Genomic DNA, 20,926 nt, shown 5'->3' with positions numbered 1-20,926 from the left:
AATAATAATACAATTATATAAAATTATATTGTAATAAAGAAATAAATAAAGATTTGTGAAGCGTATGTCAGGAAATAAAAGGCTATTCTATTATTATTATTATTATTATTATTATTTCTATTGTTATTAATTAATTAAATTTTTTTTTTTCTGTTTCTGTTTTTTTTTTTTTATTCTGACGCTTCCAAAAGAGAAAAAAAAACAAAAACACACAGATGGTAAATTCATGTACATATGAAAATACATAAACAGTCAAAGAAAGTCTTGCTAAATTTCCCAGCAATTGCTTGAGATGTTCAGAATCAGAATCAGCTTTTCTTTTGAGCGTTCCAATGAAGAAAAAAAAAAATCATCCTCACAAATGTTCCTGTGCAAAGATTTTTTATTCAATTTTAAAGAATTATGCGTTTAGCTTCCTTTAAACTATTTTTTTTATATAAACATAAAATAAAAAATGTCCAAAAGTTTCTGACATCTCTCTTTTTTGGAATATTTTCCTGTCCAGCATGTATTCCTCAACTTATTAATGTTTGTCGGTGTCTTTATTGTATTCCCAGCACAGATGTTGAGCTGAGATTTACATCTGGAGACTGAGATAGACAAGTCAAGTCAAGTCAAGTCAAGTTTATTTGTATAGCGCTTTTCACAACAGACATTGTCTCAAAGCAGCTTTACAGAAAACAACAGTGAAGGTGAATGGTGTGCGTTTGTCCCTGATGAGCAGCCGTGGCGACAGTGGCAAGGAAAAACTCCCTTAGATGATATGAGGAAGAAACCTTGAGAGGAACCAGACTCAAAGGGGAACCCATCCTCATATGGGTGACATCAAGAGTTTGATCATAAATCTTTCAACAATACAGAACAATTTGTGATCATCATAGATCCAGCATCAGCTTCTCCATGCCAGGGCCTTTAAACACTCGGCATCTACTTCTCCATGATCATCCATAGGTCCATAATCTTCACGAGGTGGGACGTGACTGGAGCTGGCCAAACCTCAGGATGCCTCGGGATGGGGAGAGAAAGAGAAGCAGTGGAGAGGAATTAGCGTAGCTGCTGTTCATGATATTAACAGCACAAGTTGATAATGTGCATGTGATCATATATTCTGGAGCACAAGGTTATGATGTGATGTGTGTGATGTGTGTTATGTGTAGGCTTTGCTAAAAAGATATGTTTTTAATCTACACTTAAACTGGGAGAGTGTATCTGAACCCCGAACACTGTCAGGAAGACTATTCCAGAGTTTAGGAGCTAAATGTGAAAATGCTCTACCACCTTTAGTGGACTTTGCTATTCTAGGAACTACTAGAAGCCCAGAGTTTTAAGATCTCAGGGAGCGTGACGGATTGTAGCGTGTTAAAAGACTGGATAGATACATGGGAGCCAAACCATTTAGTGCTTTATAAGTGAGTAGCAGTAGTTTGTAGTCTATTCGAAACTTAATAGGAAGCCAATGTAGGGACGATAAGATTGGGGTTATATGATCGTATTTTCTTGACCTAGTAAGAACTCTTGCTGCTGCATTCTGGACTAACTGAAGCTTGTTTATTAATGATGCAGGACATCCACCTAGTAATGCATTACAGTAGTCTATTCTAGAGGTCATAAATGCATGGACGAGCTTCTCTGCATCAGATATAGATAACATATTTCTTAGCTTAGAAATATTTCTAAGGTGAAAGAAGGCTGTTTTTGTAACTTGATTGATGTGATTTTTAAAAGATAAGTTGCTGTCTAAAATAACTCCCAGGTCTTTTACCGTTGAACTAGTAGTTACAGAACAACCGTCTAAATGCAGGCTGAGATGCTGGAGCTTCTGTGTACTATTTTTTGGGCCGATGAGCAAAATCTCCGTTTTATCAGAATTTAATAGCAGAAAGTTATGGGTCATCCAATCTCTTATTTCTTCAACACACTCAGTTATGCGAGCTAATTGAGCTGTATCGCCTGGTTTGGATGAAATATATAGCTGGGTATCATCAGCATAACAATGGAAGCTAATTCCATGCCTTCTAATAATATTTCCTAATGGAAGCATGTATATTGTAAAAAGCAGGGGTCCTAGAACTGACCCTTGTGGCACGCCATAATTTACTAGCATTATCCTGGATAGCTCTCCATTTAAATCTACGAAATGGTAACGATTGGACAGGTAGGATTTAAACCAGCTTAATGCCTGTCCCTGAATACCGATGTAATTCTGTAAGCGATCGAGGAGAAGATCATGATCTATAGTGTCGAACGCAGCACTAAGATCTAGTAAAACTAATAGGGAGATGTAGCCTTGGTCTGGAGCTAAAAACAGGTCGTTATGAGATTTTAACTAGAGCAGTTTCTGTGCTATGATGGGGCCTAAAACCTGACTAAAACTCTTCAAAGATATTGTTCTCCTGCAAGTAGTTACATAACTGGGCAGCGACAATCTTTTCTAAAATCTTAGACATAAATGGGAGATTTGAAATTGGTCTGTAATTCGATAGCGTGTTTGGATCCAGATTAGGTTTTTTAATGAGGGGCTTAATAACTGCTAACTTGAGGGATTTAGGGACATGACCTAACGATAACCAAAATATATTCTAGGAGTGTATCTGGATATACTATGTTTGATCACAAAGTTTATTTTCCACTAGTTTTTGAAAAAAAATTAAATAAATAAATAAAAATAAAAACACAATGCCATTTACCCAGTCAAAAGTTTTTGTGTCAACCCCACCAAGCCTTTTCTTCTTTCTTCCCATTTAGTTTCATCAGTCTGTAGAGATGTCCTCCAGTAGTCTATGAGTCTGTGCAAATTTTATATTATACAAGTCGAGATGAATTTCTTGTTTGTGTAAGTTTCTTCTTAGAGTCTCCACCAGTACTTCTCTTCCTGTCTACATCAGTTCATACTGCAGATTTCTCTTGTCGAAATGTTGCCCCAACTTTCATGCCCAAGAAGGTTTGCTGGTGTACGATGAGTTTTAAATAAAAGATGCTGTAAATGATGTTTTTGGAAGCGTAGGTGTCTGGATTATTGTCTTACCTTTTCGGTGCAATAAAATAAATCAATCTCTTGGCTTCAAAATAAAAAAACGCTTCAAAATCGGCAGTCTTCCTGCTCAAAAAACACCATATAATATACATCAATCAGCCTTAATATTAAATTTAACGACTGGTGAAGATGCCTTGCCATGGCACATGTGCAGAGTTATGTTTAAAAGGTGGCAGGAGATCAGTCGGTTCTCAAAATTGACGTGTTGGAAGTAGGAAAAATGGGCAAGTTTCCCTACTAAAAGTGGTCCAGGAAGGTACAACCTGCATGGTTTTAAAGAACATGAAGGGTATGAGTTTATGTTCTTAAATATTTGTCAGAACCGTGTGTGTTTGTTTGTGTGTGTGTGTGTGTGTGTGTGTGTGTGTGTTGTTTGTGGTCATAAGTGGGCATATTCACTCACAAAAAGGTGTACAAGATTACCAGTGTAATAAAGAATAATTATGTCCATCCATCAGTCTGTCTGACAGTATATACAGTATATATACTAACAGAGATACTGATAGATAGAATGATCCTTCATTTACATGCATGTATGAGGTCAAAAGTATGTGCACCCCCTGACCATCACACCTACATGTCTCATTCCATATTTAGCCATTTCACAAAGCAGCTTACAGAAACATATATAATTTTTTAAATCCATAATGATGGAGCCAGTGTCAGTGCTGGTGAAGGTGAAACTCCCTGAGACTTTATGAAGAAAAAACCTTAAGAGAACCCACCCTGATGTAGACACCAGATACCCATTTATTCTAGTTTCACCATTGTTAAAGTGATCAGCTTTTCACTGATGAAGAAAAATGCAAAACTGTAGTACTTATAGCAATCCCACCCCTGTCACTGTTACAATAGCTCCATGTTTCTGAGAAGGCTTTCTACTAGATGGTGTGGACCAGTGGAATGCTGCTGTGGGGATTAGTTATTATCAGTCATCAACAGGAGCTTTAGAGTGTGGAGGTCCGGGGTCCACTCAGTGTTCCAGTTCATTTTTTAGTGTTCAGTAAGGTTGAATTGAGTTCTTTTACTCCACTCTTAACACCAATACACCATGTCTTTATGGAGGTCGGGTTTATTTACAGGGGCATCGTCATACTGGAAAGTGTTTGGCAATCTCTGTGTCAAGGAAACTCTAAAATTGCAGCATACAAATACGTTCTATAAGTGTGTGGAAACAGTATGAGGAAGAAACATATACAGATGTGATGGTGAAGTGATTAATTGATGCCATGAAAAAAAAAATCAATAAATTAGGATGTTCAGCCATGCTAAACCTAAAATTGTTCTCTTTAAGAAATAATTAGCACTTTGAAGATTCCTGAAAGGCATCATGTGTTTTGGGATTGTTATTTCCCAGAAAGCTTTCATCGATGTGTCCAAATACACTATATGGAGAAAAGTATTGAGACACCAGACATTTCCAGCCGTATGCGTTTCGAACCCAAACTGCACGGTTGCATAGGATGTCTGATGTGGTAACACGAAAGCAAGAAGTTCAACAAGTGGACTTCAGTACACAAAGCTTCGAAGATATATAGAAGCCATGCACCTTTCATCCAGGAGCTTAATCCTGAGAAGAAACTCTAGACAGTGGTGCTTAAAAGCTCGTGAACTGTTTCTGAATGAATATGTGATGAAGCATCATTGCAGGGATTAATGGTAGATCGAGAGAACCCAGTGAAACAAACGAGACTTCACTTAAACTAGGAGGCCCAAACCTGTTCCAGCATGTTAATTCCCCTGTGTACAAAGCCAGCTCGATGAAAATATCATTAACATGGGTTGGAGTGGAAGATTTCCCGCTATAGAGCTTTGACCTCAACCCTATTGAACACCTTTAAATGGCATGAATGTGAACTCTGACTGCACCCCAGGCCTCCTACCCTCACCTACATCATTACCTGACTTTACTAACACCCGTGTGGCTGAAATTTTCTCAAGCACACTTTAAAATCTGGTGGAACATCTACCCAGAAGAGTGGAGGTCATGGTAAGAGCAAATGAGGACTAAATGAGAAATTATAAAAAAAACCAAACAAAAAAAGGCCTCACACATGTGGTATTTACACAAGTAAAACTTTATTGGAATGATGCTTGTGGTGCAAAATATCACCAGAGCCTTCCTTCAGTGTCTGGAGAGCTAACAGACTTGAGTATTACAAAATTCAGAACACCCCAAAAAGAAGCCGGTTTCGCTTTACCCGTCTGCCGAGGAAGAACAGACTTTACCAGCTGAAAGAAAAACGATTTATGGAGTTAAAAAATGGGAAGAGAGATACACGCCGATGGGCTAAACTGTAGAAAGATAGAAAGATGTTTGTTTTGGCATAACATTGGAGTAGACCTCTAACAATCATTCAAATGCCAGTCAAATTGCTTTTTTTTTTTTTGCTCGGGCACCTGAATGTAAATAACGCACCAGAAATACTAAGTGACTTCATATCTACGGCTGGTTCCTGCACCTGGAGGAAGAGCCGTCTGCGGACCGGTGGGCTCGTCCTTAAACCCGTATCGACCCAAACCTGAACACTATTCACACTGAATAATCGTATTTAAAGGTTCTATAAACGTGGACGTGTCGAAAAAAATCCTATCAGATTCGCTCCAGTTATTCAGCCGACCAAAAAAATTGGGTTTTCGATGGCTTTTATATATCGACTCAAAAATATGCCCACTTTCAAAACCACGCCCCGGATCCTACAAGTGGGAATGTTTACATGTTTTTTTTCAACTCGAACCAACTGTTTATCAACGTCTGAACAGTTTTTTCCACTCTAACGCCACGTTCAAGGCATCGCACACACTCCGATGCACTGTGTCGCTCACGTACAAAATGATTCTCGAATCTGAATCGGGAAATAAATCAAATTGTACGATCAAGTGGCACAGTTTTATATCAGCGCTAATGCATCAGTTTCGCTCAGATCAATCAAGGTGTTCACACATCTAGGCTTTTCGAACTGGTTACTAACGGATTATTTCGTTGCATGTAAATGTCCCTTGTTTTCCTCTCATGAAAAAATTCCCGATGCCCAAATTTGCATCAACATGCTCACACCTACTCTGTCTACACTCTGATCTACAGACGCTGGATAACCTGAGGATAGTTTGATTGGATTTTCAGGTCAGCGCTCTTCACTAAACGGTGAGACCACAGCGGTTCAGCATGTATAAAGAGAAAGTGAATCAAAGCAGAACACTGTTTCCTGTGTTTGAGCCGGCAAGGTCTTTCCATCGTTTCTGGTCGATCTGCTTAAGATTAGCAGCAGGTTACCTGGTTAAAACTGATCCTTTAAAGGTTCTACATAAAAAAAAAAAAAAAAAAAAAAAAAACACCTTCAGAAAGCGCACACTGTTTAACTTCCCAGTGTAGTGCTGCTCATAACGGCCTTCAGCCTTAGCGTCATTCCATTCAATAAAGACATTTGTGCCCTGCTGTTTCTCAGACGCGGTTACACGGGAACTCTGGTCACGACTTCCAGCACCCCGGCGACTGCACCGGTATGTCGACGCTTTAAAACTACGTGCTACTGCCTTTTTATATATATACGACATGAAACAGCAAAAAAAAAGTTTCTTTTGAAGGCACAAACATAGCACAATGGCATTTCTTTCCCATAGAACCCAATTATCCGATCCTGGACAGCGAAGACTAACATCCTCCAAAAAACGTGTACGAGAAGAGAGCCAAGCCTGTATACGTGTGCTCACCTGAGCTGTGATTGGTGACACCGATCCAATTGGCGTTCACGGTTATTTGAACGTCGTTAGCCTGCGGCGTTGCGCAACTCGTTTCAAAATATTGCTTATTAAGTAAATAAATTAGCCTGCTTTCGCACGTTCTCACCTTTTTTTTCCCTCCCCGTTTCATGTTTTTCGGGTCACAATAGAACTTTCAAACAAATACAGGAATATGAGGAGATTCGGTTGATTTCTTTTCTGCCTTCAAAGCTACGGTGAAGGCAAAGACCTAGTCATCTATTGGTCTTTGTTGCTGAAAAAAATAAAATTTTGAAAGCAAAAAAGAAGCAATGAAGAGCAATCTAGCTAATTAGCCACCACTAGCATGAACAGGAACGTAAGTGGTTATGGCCAGATAATATCCTGTATGTTCACACATTCGGATACCATTATAATGCCAGCATTAAACAATACTGACCAAATGATCCGGTGACGTTTTACTTGAAATGTTAGAAAACGGCAAGTGTAAAAGCATCCTAAAAAACAGCACAAATAACTTTGTAACGTGAATAGAGCAGACTCTGTGCGATTGCGACATCACAACTTGTAGAAAGTACGAATAAATTTCGGAACAAATTTATACCTGTGTTTATAGAACCGAAAAACGGATTTTAACCTCCTGAAACTAAAACAGCTGTGCCTGAAAAACTAAAAAAGACATAAACAAAACATCTTATCCTTCCCACATGTTAAAGGGTGCAGAGTGCACACGCTCACGAGCTCCTTGACTTCGGTGTCAAAAAACATTATTCATCTAAAAAGACGTCAAACCCCCGTCAACTGGCTCTGCTCTTATGCCACCTTTTTCATATGTGACACTTCGCTGACTGGTTTATGTGCACACCAAGACGTAGGAAGATCCAGGGACAAATAATAATAATAATAATAATAATAATAATAATAATAATAATAATAATAATAATAATAATACCGTAATTAGCTCTATACTTGACACTATAAACATTATTGAATCATGGCTTTTTTCTCACCATCATCCTTTCAACGCACCGAGAACAGTACAGCGACGCACAGGCCTAAAAAGAACACAAAGCATTAATTTATTATGCAACAGTCTGTGGTGGAGAAGGTGGGTGGAGTCTAGTGCTCCCCTTAGTCGAGGACTCGTCTAGTCGAGCGTGTCTCTGTCGCCGTGAGGACACAGCGCGTGCACTGAAAAAAAAGCAAGGGGTTGACGTGCTAAACGTGGACGAGGAAACGGGATGACGAAGGCAACGGTGTCTGTCCTTTCCGGCTCGTCGCTGGACTCCTTGTAGCTGCTCGCACTGATTCTACAAACAGAAATAAAAACATCCATCATGCTAATTCTCGCTCACTCGCTCGGGCGTGTTAGAAGTCGGCAAACTCTTTAGCGCACTTCTCGGTGAGGGACACCCGGATCTCCTCTTCCTCATAGTCATCGAAGTTGCTGGTGTCCCCCGGACCCCTGCACTTAGGGATAAATGGAGCCTCCACCTAAAACACACATGTGCACATGTACACACACACACACACACACACACACACACACACACACACCCTTTTTAGTGAAGGAGGCATGGCCTACGTGTCTCAGTTTTAGTGAAGGAGGCATGACCTCTAAGTTAATGTCAGTAAAGGAGGTGTGACCTCATGTATTAGTTTCAGTGAAGGAGGCATGGCCTCTAGGGTTCAGGTTCAGTGAAGGAGGTGTGGCCTCTGTGTCTTAAGTTCAGTGAAGGAGGCGTGGCCTCTGTATTAGTTTCACTGAAAGAGGCATGGCCTCTGGGGCTCATTATTGGTCAAGCAGGCGTGGCCTCTGTATTGGTTTTCAGTGGTTTTGCAGTGAAGGAGGCGTGGCCTCTATTTGTTTCAGTAAAGGAGGCATTGCCTATGTATAAGTATCCGTGAAGGACGCATGGCCTCTGGGGCTCAGTTTTGGTAAAGGAAGTGTGGCTTCTGTGTCTCAGGTTCAGTGAAGAAGGCGTGGCCTCTGTATTGGTTTTCAGTGAAGGAGGCATGGCCTCTGGGGTTCAGTTGTAGTTGTGGAGGAGTGGTCTCTGTGTCTCAGGTTCAGTGAAGGAGGCGTGGCCTCTATTTCTTTCAGTGAAGGAGGCATTGCCTCTGTATAAGTATCAATGAAGGAGGCATGGCCTATGGGGCTCGGTTGTAGTTGTGGAGGTGTGGCTTTTGTGTCTCAGGTTCAGTGAAGGAGGCGTGGCGTCTGTATTAGTTTTAGTGAAGGAGACTTGGCCTTGATTTTCTCATTTACAGTAAAGGAGGTGTTGGCCATATGTGTGTGTTTGTGTATATATGTGTGTGTTTGTATGTCTATGTCTCTTACCCTTCTCTGGTAGATAGAGATCCAGTCTGTGTTGGAGAACCACTTGTGACCCTTAATGTCGTTGACGCCGTTCTTCAGGTTGCCATAGCGCTTGGTGAGGTCAACCTGTAGCAGGTTGCGCAGGAGCTCCTTCAAATCTGAGCTAAAATGTGAGGGAAAACGTACCTGCACACACACACAGACACACACACACACACACCCACACACACACACACTGTAAGTTCTGTAAAGACCCTATCAAATACCTGCTTTTAATAGATGGAGGTTTTTTTAAGCAGCACAAGAGATTTTTTTGGTCATCACCTTTCCTGAGACGATCTTCTCGTAGATGTGGATTGGCTGATCTGCGAAGAATGGGGGATACCCGGCTGCCATCTCGTACACCAGCACTCCCAAAGCCCACCAGTCTACTGCTTTATTATAACCCTTAGAGAGGACACAAGGGAGAGAATGAGTGAGAGAAAAAACACTATTTTCCTGCTTACTGACAAGTCACACGTGTTGTCTGTAAATTGTCCTGTGTGTAGTGGCTGCTCCTGTTTTCCTGCGAGAGCGTGGCCAGAACACGTTCGGCTTCGTTCAAATAATATTTTAACGTTCTTTTCAGAAACTGCTGTTCGCCTGTGAGTTTCACACGCAATCATCTTTACAGTTTACACACAATGTGAAAAAAAAAACCATTGACTAAATGAGCGGTAGACCTCAAGGTTCGATGCTGAGGTGATTTTATGCTCACCCTATTTATGTGATTATTTGAGATAATATATATTTTATTCCCCATTGAGATCATATCATCAACTAGTTGTTCTTACCCAGAGTGGGGTGAGCAGAAAATCATCTCATGTACAAAGCCTCAAACCTTGAGGTTGATGGGCTACAACAGCAGAAAACCACTTTAGGCATCAGGTTCCACACAGAAATAACCAGTTAAATGAAATAAAGCACTAATCAGCATGTATGACTTGTACATGTTAGGTGTTTTTTTTCTCCAGATTTTCGCTTTAAAGAATTAGCAAAGCAAGCTAAGCACACCAGCAACACACCACCAGAGGTAAGACCAACCTAATCTACAATCAAGCAAGCTTTATGAATGAATTCTTTTGGTAGTATTTCTATAAACATTAAACTATAAGTACAAGCCAACAGGATTAGTTGAGTTCACCATGATATTGTTCAGTTTTTGTGTGTCAGGTGGTAATTTGGTACCACCTACCACTAGGAACTAAAAGTAAACAAGCTATTCATAGGATGTACCGGCACATGTATCTGTACCAAACTTTTTTTGCTACAGGGCTTTCGGATGCAACATTTGAATGCAATCCTTTTTACGTGTGGAACATAGTTACAATCTGAGTTCCCTCACGAACATATTAAGTGTCGGACCGCAAGTTTGTTCTGTCTCTGCCTTGCACTTTGAAAACATTTTTTAAATATTATCAAATTGAAAACATACATAACAATGGCAGGGGTATAAAAGAAACTAAAGTTAGCGCAGTGTCACTGTGGCTTCTCGGTCCATAACGCAATTTGTTTTGCGTATGCATGAAAACACTAATCCATAGCGCTAGTATCAGCAGCTAATCAGTAGGTGGAGTGACTAGCGGCTAATGCTAGGTTCTTTAGGTTCTTTAGCGTTTTAAATGAGTAAATGAATGAAGGATGGAATGAACGAACAGATTTAAATAGAAGCATTTAAATAGCAATCTTTAGAAAATTTTAGATTAAATGTAAAAAACACACACACACACACACACACACACACACACACACACACACACACACACACACACACACACACACACACACACACTCATTAATTTTATTTTATTTAATCAATGTATTTTGTGTCAATTTTATTGATAACTCAATATCATTATCATAAAAAGTGTATTGCATTAAATAAATGTATTCAAATAATTTTTTTTTTTTATAAAATATTATTTTATATATAATATCATTTTATATCATTATAATGCCTGGCAGGCATTTTATTTAAAATATCGTAAAATATTTTAACTGTTTAAATGTTGATAATCACAAATATTTTTAATAATAAACTGTGTTAATAAAAAAATGACAAGCAGGTTTGTTTGTTTGACAACGCCCCCCCCTCTTAAACATAAAGAAATTGTACCAAACCGTAAATGAAAAATTGAGGTACGTACCGAACGGGTTAATTTTGTGTAACATTACACCCCTGGGCATTAAAAATACCATCAGACAACACGTGCCAAACGAATTATTATAATTCACTCGTTAAATTTGCATCATTCCTAATTTGCATAAAAATGGCACTTACTTTACTGAGGATGATCTCCGGAGCCAGGTACTCAGGTGTGCCACACAGTGTCCATGTGCGACCTTTAACACGCTTCGCAAAGCCAAAGTCTGTCACCTGTCACACACATACACATCGTTACACTATTCTGATCCACTAAGCTTCACCTCAAAACGTGAAAAACCAAAACACCTTCACCAACTAGGGCTTCCTTTCTATTCCATGGAAAGACCCCCAAAACAAACATGGCCACTCCTTACCCTACCTTTAGTTGTTACACTTTATATACAAGTCAGCTGGTCAGACTCAGGGTTGGGCAAAGAATCGTCAAAATGTATTTTAAAATCAAATACCAAATACCTTAACTTTAATCAAAAATAAACTACTAAATACAGCAGCCACACTATGTATCAACATAAACTACTGTATTTGAAAAAAATTAAATAAATACTTCTACAAGGAAGCATGACATTTCTTCCATCAATTGGTCTGTTTGATCTCTTCACCATTACACAGCGACTCAGATGATTTAGTGAAAAATGTTTGATAGCCACAGCTTTTCTCTGACGGAGTCACACAATAAATCTGACACATGGAACCAGTTAACAGATCAAATATTCTATACAATTTCCCTGTGATCTTCCTGATGAAAGTTAGTTTTAACGTAACCAACAGATTAATTGTTGAACAGTTTGCGAATGACCCATGATTGTATCGTAATTTAGTTGCTTGGTGTTTGGTAACGAAGGGCACCTGCATGGCACCTGCACTCATAGCAACTAATTTCTAACTATTACATCATTTGATTGTTGATCATAAATATAATAATTATAATATGTGTCATTCAAGCAATCTGCAAAATCATGATCCTACTAAACAGCTACTTTGTTTAGAGAACAATATTCGGCTATGATATATTTATTTATCGATCATCGGATTTGAAAGCTGGCAGCCTTCAGGTTTCCTCACCACCTTTTTTCATATGGATACATTTTATTTTCAGATCTCAACAGGTCTGAGCAAAATATTCAGTTGCACCAATCTGAGGCCTCAGTTTTATGATGTCATCATGTAGAACTTCTTACAAAGTATTTCACAGTATTTTAAAACTTCAGAAATACAATAAAGTATGTTGATAAAAAATACGAAGCTATTTTCATCAACCCTCTCGAATACAAATGACTAAATCCTATTTTATATTTAAAATACGTGTTTAAAATACAAGTATCATAAATACCCACCCCTGGTTAGTCCCTGTTTTTTTTTTGTTTATCCTCCTATGACATGCAAAATAGTTTAACATACAATGTAGATTAAAACAAACAAAATCAAGCCAAGAAACAGTAATCTAATGTCTCTCTACTACTGTGAATAGCCACTTTTCATTATACATTTTGTCTAACATTAGCAAGCTAGATTTGTTGATATCATCTAAGGTTCCTAAATTTGGTCACTTTGGCTAGCTAGCATTCGCAAACATCATCTAGCTAGCGATTTTGTTTATTTTCTCTGTTTGCCTTTTTTTTTGTCCCGTAAGTGTACTTGTAAAATACTAAGCACCTTCTGGGTGGCTTCAGTTGTTTATTTATCGTGATTAACAAATCGAGCATGTAGAAAAAAAAGATGGATATATATTTTCGAAACATGCCGTGTCCCCGATCCGAGTGTTCGCTCACTGACAGATACTAAACATTGTTTTATTATTAAAGCTTCTCTATCCTAATAATAAACAGCATGCATATTTACAGTACAATACAGTGGTCCCCCGGAACTTGCGGAGGTTACGTTCTAAGACCCCAGCGAGTCCCTAAAAGCTGCAAATTTTGGACGCAGCCCCTATGGTACCTTAGTGAACTCATCTGGACATTATGTCACTTTAATACAATAGTGTGTTTTCAAAAATTTTCTGAAATTTGTTAGTGAAAATAGTTTAAATAATCTGCAACTTTGGTTGTTCCAAAGGACAACCCAGGGATTTTTCCCAAACCGTGAATTATCGGGGGTTGACTGTATATCCATAATGAAACATTTCAATTACCAGACATTGTTAAAGTAAGCAATGACCAGGAATAAAAGTAGCAGTGACTGGATGTTCTATTGACCAAAACAAAACCAGTTTGGTGTCCTTGTTAATTATTCATTCATTTGTTTATTTTACAATAATGTATAGTTCTTCCCGTGGGCTCACCACCTGCAGGAGGGACCGTAAGGAACGGTGCTCTGAAGATTGGACAGCAGTCGGAGGTGGGGGCCTGCTTAGACTGCTGCCCCCGCGAACTGGATAAAAAAATAGCGGATAAGCGGGAGAAAATGAATGAATGAATAATGTATAGTTATATAATATCTGGGGCCGAATCTAGATCAAGGTCTCGATTTAAAAAAATTGCCTAATGGAATAAATGATACTGACCAAATGCACTTTTCGCTTGACAGATAATTCAAGTGTCAAGTGTCATTCTGTCAATACTGTGACAGCAGAATGAGAATTTCATGTTTAAACTAAATCCTATAATCGGAGTGGAAAACAGAAGAAAAATCCTTCATTAACTGTCACATAATTCCGGGATCTTGGTTCTTAAAGCAATATTAACTATGATTAATACGAGTTTCGAGAATAATGAAATGAAACCTGTATGTAGCCCTGCTGGTCGATGAGGAGGTTTTCTGGTTTCAGATCTCTGTAGATGAGATCCAGAGAGTGAAGGTACTCAAACGTCAGAACTATCTGAGATGCATAAAAGCGAGCATGAGGTTCGCTGTATAAACATAAAAGAGAGAGATCATTTTTTAGTTTTGTATTTTTTTTCATTTGTTCTGTCAACGTTTGCATAAAATTACATATCTTTATCAAGTAATCAAAAAATCTATCACATTAGATCACACACACACACACACACACACACACACACACACACACACACACACACACACACACACACACACACACACACACACACATATTTGCCCATCATTACAAACAGATTGGTTTATTTAAAAAAGAAAATCAATAAAACCTCTAATAAGACACATTTTCAATTGGAAATGTTCCTAAAAGAGTTTGGTGCACGAGGATTAAGTAAAGCGATCGTTTGATATCAGTATATATTACCAGTAGGGGGCGACAAAAACAACAATATCACGTCCTAATATAATAACTGGTGCTGTGTTCAATTAAAGTTGGTTTAGTCTTCGTAGTTAAAATGTGGACAGAAAGATCACAGCAAATTCGCTTAAAACTCGAAAAGGTGATCATTAAAAGGAACATCATTTATTATGTATGCAAAAAAAAAAAATTCTAATGTGTAAAATTGCATTAAATCACCTGAACCTGCCGATCCTGCGCAAGTGTGAGAACATTTCTCCTCCCTGAACATACTCCATCACCATGTACAGGTTAGTGTTATCCTACACACGCACACACACACACACACACACACACACACACACACACACACACACACACACACACACACACATACATACATACATTATTTATAACACCATGCTCAATACACATTAGAGTCTCTGTAAAACCTTAGAGACCATACACACACACACACACACACACACACACACACACACACACACACACACACACACACACACACCTTAAAGGAGAACTCGAGCTGTACTAGGAAAGGAAAGCTGACTGCCTGCAGGATGCGTTTCTCATTCAGAGTGTGTTCAATTTGCTTCAACTTCACTACCTGAGAGAGAGAAAGAGCAAGAGAGATGAAAGAGAGAGAGAGAGAGAGAGAGAGAGAGAGAGAGAGATAAGAGAGAGAGAGCGAGAGAGAGAGAGCGAGAGAGAGAGAGAGAGAGAGAGAGAGAGAGAGAGAGAGAGAGAGAGAGAGATGGCTGATAAGTGTTATTGCATCATAAACCACAAAAACCAATCAGGTTCTGATATGCAATTGAAAGCCATGGAACAAGGGTTTAAGCAATATGTGGGCAGGGCTATATGCTTCTAATCTGCATATTCATACAGTCTGGATTCCTGTTTTAGAATACATGTACAGGGAGTGTGTTGAATATATGAATCAATGTATTATCTCTTTATCCAGGCTGGAGGGAACCGTCCGAATGGTTGGACAGTATCAATATCAGGGCTTTTAGATTTTGTAAGTTGGAGATGTTAAGCTGAAGGTACCTTCTGCTTGTTGAGGATCTTCATGGCATAGTGCTGGCCATTCTCCCTGTGTCTGACCAGCATCACGCGGCCAAACGAGCCTGTTCCCAGAGTCTTTAACAGATCAAACTGCTCAAGAGATGCCGTATTCTGAGTGAAAACACACACACACACACACACACACACACACACACACACACACACACACACACACACACACACACACACACACACACACACACACATACTTACGAACACATCTGTATTACCCAAATAGGGTCTAACAAATGTCAACATTTTAAGTAAAAAATTTTTTTTTTCGTTTTATTCAATCAATTTCCTATTCAAATTTGTGCCAATTGAAATCAATATAATAAAAGAAAATATTGAATTAATTCTATTTATTCTATTTTATTTTTAAATGTAATATTTTAAAATATAGTTGTATATATTAATTAACCGAGTAATACATTTTTATTATGTTAAATTGTATTAGTTTAATATATATATATATATATATATATATATATATATATATATATATATATATATTAATATTATTTTTTTTATCATTTTATTTACAATTGTTTTAAAAATGTTAACGATAATAAACTGCGTTAATGCAAAAAACGACAAGCAATTTTATATTTTGCATTTCCACTATATATATATATAAGGGGCAGAAGCAGAGGCAGCTATAGAGCAGTTAAACACCCATTGCTGATAAGATGCACAATGCAGACAGATAATAAGTAGGAGTGTGTTTGTGTGTCTCAGTGTAAATCATTTGTGTATTCAGAGAAGCAGAGAAGTACAGGAAGATGAACAGGGAATCAACGTGTCTATTTGCTCTATTGACAGTAAATAAAACGTTGCTTCCTCGCACTTAATTGAGATTATTGTCGTATTTGCATTGATCTACAAACATACACTTCATACTGTAGTACTGTAGTAGCTGTAGTATGTAAGTGATAGTCCAGGTGTAGGATGTTAGTGCACGATGTGGAGGTGAAGACTGAAATAGTCACTTCCCAGCATTAAGGATTTTAAGCTGTCATTGATGATTGCAGAGCAAAAATGACTGAATGGATAAAAATGATGGTTCATTTTTCTTCTTTCGTTTACTTGCAGCTCACAACGTCTACAATCATGTGAAATAAATGGGTATAATAAGATCAATATATCATAAATGTGTAAGTTCATTCCTAGCACTAAAAATACCCGGCTAGTTTTTTGGTGTTTGCGCAAAATAAATAGAAAACAAGGTTTTATAAAGACATTCATGTTTTTACCTCTATTTTGTAAATGAGGGAACTGAATTGGAAGAATTTGTGAAGTAAAAAGTCCCGGGTCACATCCTCCCATGCTCTTCAATTCCATCTTACCTGAGCAGGAGTTTCCCATTTCCTGAGGAAGTCTTCTCTGGCCAGGGCCAAGAACTCTTTAACTGTGGAAGAATCATATATATATATTTTTTTTAAGTTTAACATACAAACAAACAGAAAAAGTGCATTCTTGTTGATGTTACATGTTTTTTTCCGAACATAAAATATATCTGTTTGCTGTGGCTTTAAAATTTCCCTTGATATTTAGATTCACTAATATTTCTCCAGCATGATGGTGCTCCTGAGAACAAAGCCAGCTCCATGAAGGTGTGGTTGTTGGTGTGAATGTTGGATTAGAAGAACTGAAGAGTCTTATAAAGATCACCGAGCTCCATAACCTTACTGAGAACCACCATTGGTCTGAGCTGGAACTTCAGTGCTCTTCAACAATGCTCTTGCTACAGTCGAATGTTTACCGATCCACATATCTACACCCTCAAAATCTATTGGAAAACCTCACAAAAAGAACACAGAGGCAATAAATCGGGTCTGACATCCAACAAGGACGCAGAGGGTGTGAAAGTCGAGGACACACAAGTTTTCACCCATCAGAATTTTCTTCGAAGTTTTCCTGTCCTGAATTTCCAAGATGTAAATAGATCTTCATGACCTGGAATTTGTCCTACCTGCTCTCCTGTTTCTCGTAAAAACGTTTGTTTCCTTCTGAAAGGTCATGACCCATTTTTTAAAAACACGAATGACATGAATAAACAATCAAAATCTAACTTAGCATGATGACATGATGGGGGGATGAGGATGGGGAAAACCAGGAAAAAGGGGAAAGGAAAGAGAAAGAAGAGAGACAGACTAAATATGTGTATAAACAGTGATATGGAGGGATGACTGGAAAAAGATACAGAAACCAAGGAATAAAGATATATATATATATTTAAAGAGGAAGGAAAATATACAAAGTAATAAACAGAGAGAGAGAGAGAGAGAGAGAGAGAGAGAGAGAGAGAGAGAGAGAGAGAGAGAGAGAGAGAGATACCAAAAGATGAGAAGAGAAAGAAAGACAGAAGGATCGAGACGGTTCAAGATCGGTACAGAGAAATACAGTAAAGTGAGAGATACATAGGGATAAAAAATGAGATACGGAGAAGAACAAGAGAAATAGGAGTGAAGAAGGAGAAAAAACACAGATAAAGGAACAAACCGAAATATGTGGAAGAATGAAGATGGAGAAAGAGATCATCATAAGAGAGAGAGAGAGAGAGAGAGAGAGAGAAATAAGTTGCGAGATACAAATGGATGAAGAGAGACACATAGGGATAAAAGGAGAGACAGGTATAGAAAAATGAATGGTGAAATAGAACAAAGGGATGAAGGAAGAGAAAGACAGGTACAGAAGGATAGAGAGAAAACAGATACAGATCGAGAGAGAGAGAGATACAGGGGGATGAAGGAGATGAGGGACATATACTGCAAGATGGAGAGAGATACAGCGAAATAGAGCAATATAGAGAGAAACAGGAATGAAGGGAGGAAGAGAAAAAGATAGGGAGCATGAGATACAGGGGAATGAAGGAGAGCGAGTGAGAGAGAGTGAGAGATTTGGAGAGATAAAGAGAAACACCGGGATGTGGGGAGAGACAGATATAGAGCAATGATTGAAAAAGAGATATAGAGGGGCAGGGAAAGGAAGGTAGAGAGAAAAAGAGGGGGACAGAGAGAGAGATTCGGAGAGATGAAGAGAGATACAGAGTATAAGCGTGAGATATATAGAGAGAAAGAGGGATAAAGGAAGCCAGAGAGAGAGAGAAAGAAAGAGAGGGATGGGGAGAAATATACAGACGGAAGGAGGGATGGATGAAGACGCACCACTCTCCATCTCGTTTCCCCTCCTGGCGGCCGGTGTGTTTCCCATGACGTGGAACCCCGAGCGCAGGACACCGGTTTCGGTTCTGTCTCCAAATAATCCGGATTTGGAAGCGGTTTATTGGAAAGGCGATGATTTTCAGAGGCGCGTGATAGCGTTATCTACCGCTCACAGGGTCGCTCCCACCATCCATCCATCCATCCGCATTAGGCCGGAGCGAGCCCGGGCCCCCCGGCCCCTCTGCGCCCTCGATCCCCCCGATGTCCGTCGCGTTCACGGCTCCTCAGCAGATAACTCCTCCGCCGCTTCCCTCTCTCAGATCTCCGGAACACACCGATAATAAAGTCGGTCATGGAAAAACAGAACTACGCCAGAGCAGAACCAGCAGCATCACGGAGAAATGCAACCAGGAGACCGTTCCGCTTCCACGTCCCGCCTCTCGCCGGGAGACAAGCAGGTGCACAGAGCCATGAGATTGGACGCACACGTGCACGCAACGGCGAATGGAGCGATGCGCATTGGCCAGATCTCAGAGTGACAGATCCCGCCTCCGATCCAGAATCCCATTACACATCACCGTCCCCAGCGTTCCAAATGATTTTGAGAACATCTACATGGAATGGCCAAAAGTGAATGATCAACGCACATCACACTACACCAAACGTTCAGACGCTCAACAAGGACATATGAATGTCATGGTCAGGGGGTGCACAAATATTTGGCCGTATAATAAAACAGTGTGAAGTGAAACATTCAGGTGTGTTTTTGAGAAACATCTAATAGTAAGAAAGATGTTACAGGTTATTTGTCAAAACCATAATGAACGTATTTAAACAACAAACTTACACAGTGTATTTTACTGCATCCATTAACATCTGTTAAAGAGCTGAACATTATATTGAATATTCTTTTATATAGAATGTGAAAGAAAAATGTGTTGCTGTGAGAATAAAGAGAGCAAATATTAACACTAACCTGGTGTACAAATATTTATTCAGGAAAATATTGTTAATAATAATAATAATAATAATAATAATAATAATAATAATAATAATAATTATAATAAAAACAACAACAACAACAACAACAACAATAATAATAATAATAATAATAATAATAATAATAATAACAATAATAATAATTATAATAAAAACAACAACAACAACAACAACAACAACAATAATAATAATAATAATAATAATAATGATAAAAACAACAACAATAATTATAATAGTGATAATAAAAACAACAACAACAACAACAACAACAACAATAATAATAATAATAATAATAATAATAATAATAATAATAAAAACAACAACAATAATAATAATAATAATAATAATAATAATAATAATAATAATAATAATAACAACAATAATAATAATTATAATAAAAACAACAACAACAACAACAACAACAACAACAACAACAACAATAATAATAATAATAATAATAATAATAATAATAAAACAACAACAACAACAACAACAATAATAATAATAATAATAATAATAATAATAATAATAATAATAATAATAATAATAATAATGATAATAATAATAATAATAATAATAATAAAAACAACAACAACAATAATAATAATAATAATAATAATAATAATAATAATAATAATAATAATAATGATAATAATAATAATAATAATAATAATAAAAACAACAACAACAATAATAATAATAATAATAATAATAATAATAATAATAATAATAATAATAAAAAACAACAACAATAATAATAATAACTATAACTATAATAATAATAATAATAATAATAATAATAATAATAATAACAACAATAATAACTATAATCATAACAACAACAACAACAACAACAATAACAATAATAATAATAAAAAAACAACAACACCAACAATAATAACAATAATAACAATAATAACAATAATAATAATAATAATAATAATAATAATAATAATAATAATAATAATAATTGGCTATTGTCTGATAAACAATTTCAGTAAAATCTCTTACAAGAGAAATTATTTTGTGCATTCCAGGTGCTTTCTTTACTACACTTTCCTTTCGTTCCCAATAGCCACTGTAGAAACTGATATAATACTGAATATAAATCTCAAACAATAACCAAATTCTCCCCAAAATCATTATAAAAATCCAAACACAAACATGTTTTCACCTACAACTAGAATTCCAAAGAGTGTGTGTTCTTTGTTCAGCCTATCTC

The 20,926-nt window shown here is 37.6% G+C and overlaps 2 protein-coding genes across 2 annotated transcripts in view; one reads left to right on the top strand and one right to left on the bottom strand.

The window, feature by feature from the left end:
* The first annotated feature begins 1,209 nt into the window (after window positions 1-1,209).
* Window positions 1,210-20,926, top strand: part of LOC310715901 (uncharacterized protein) — a 90,470-nt gene continuing 70,753 nt past the window's right edge. The window contains exon 1 of the mRNA XM_083522614.1: window positions 1,210-1,283. The gene's annotated coding sequence lies outside the window, so the exon portion shown is untranslated. The remainder of the gene's footprint in view (window positions 1,284-20,926) is intronic.
* On the bottom strand, window positions 7,678-19,244 carry prkacab (protein kinase, cAMP-dependent, catalytic, alpha-b). The gene is made up of 10 exons (XM_083522169.1): window positions 18,709-19,244; window positions 16,888-16,949; window positions 15,524-15,652; window positions 14,982-15,080; window positions 14,696-14,778; window positions 14,003-14,129; window positions 11,395-11,490; window positions 9,399-9,521; window positions 9,096-9,260; window positions 7,678-8,248 (listed from the first exon to the last, which is right to left on the bottom strand). Exons 1-10 carry the CDS (start codon window positions 18,752-18,754, stop codon window positions 8,123-8,125), a joined length of 1,056 nt encoding a protein of 351 aa, XP_083378295.1. The 5' UTR covers window positions 18,755-19,244; the 3' UTR covers window positions 7,678-8,122.

This window comes from Silurus aristotelis, assembly GCF_946808225.1.
Source record: "Silurus aristotelis genome assembly, chromosome: 20".
NCBI lineage: Eukaryota > Metazoa > Chordata > Actinopteri > Siluriformes > Siluridae > Silurus > Silurus aristotelis.
Note: the sequence above shows the minus strand (reverse complement) of the source record. Positions and strands in the feature narration are given on the sequence as shown.

What these genes read in the sequence shown, in the direction of transcription:
- prkacab (XM_083522169.1), bottom strand. Translation starts at nt 18,754, where the DNA reads ATGGGAAACACACCGGCCGCCAGGAGGGGAAACGAGATGGAGAGTG. An exon ending in GGGAAACGAGATGGAGAGTG is followed by an intron (nt 16,950 to 18,708) that starts GTGCGTCTTCAT and finishes ATTCTTCCACAG; the next exon opens with TTAAAGAGTTCTTGGCCCTG. An exon ending in CGCAGGATCGGCAGGTTCAG is followed by an intron (nt 14,130 to 14,695) that starts GTGATTTAATGC and finishes ATGTTTATACAG; the next exon opens with CGAACCTCATGCTCGCTTTT.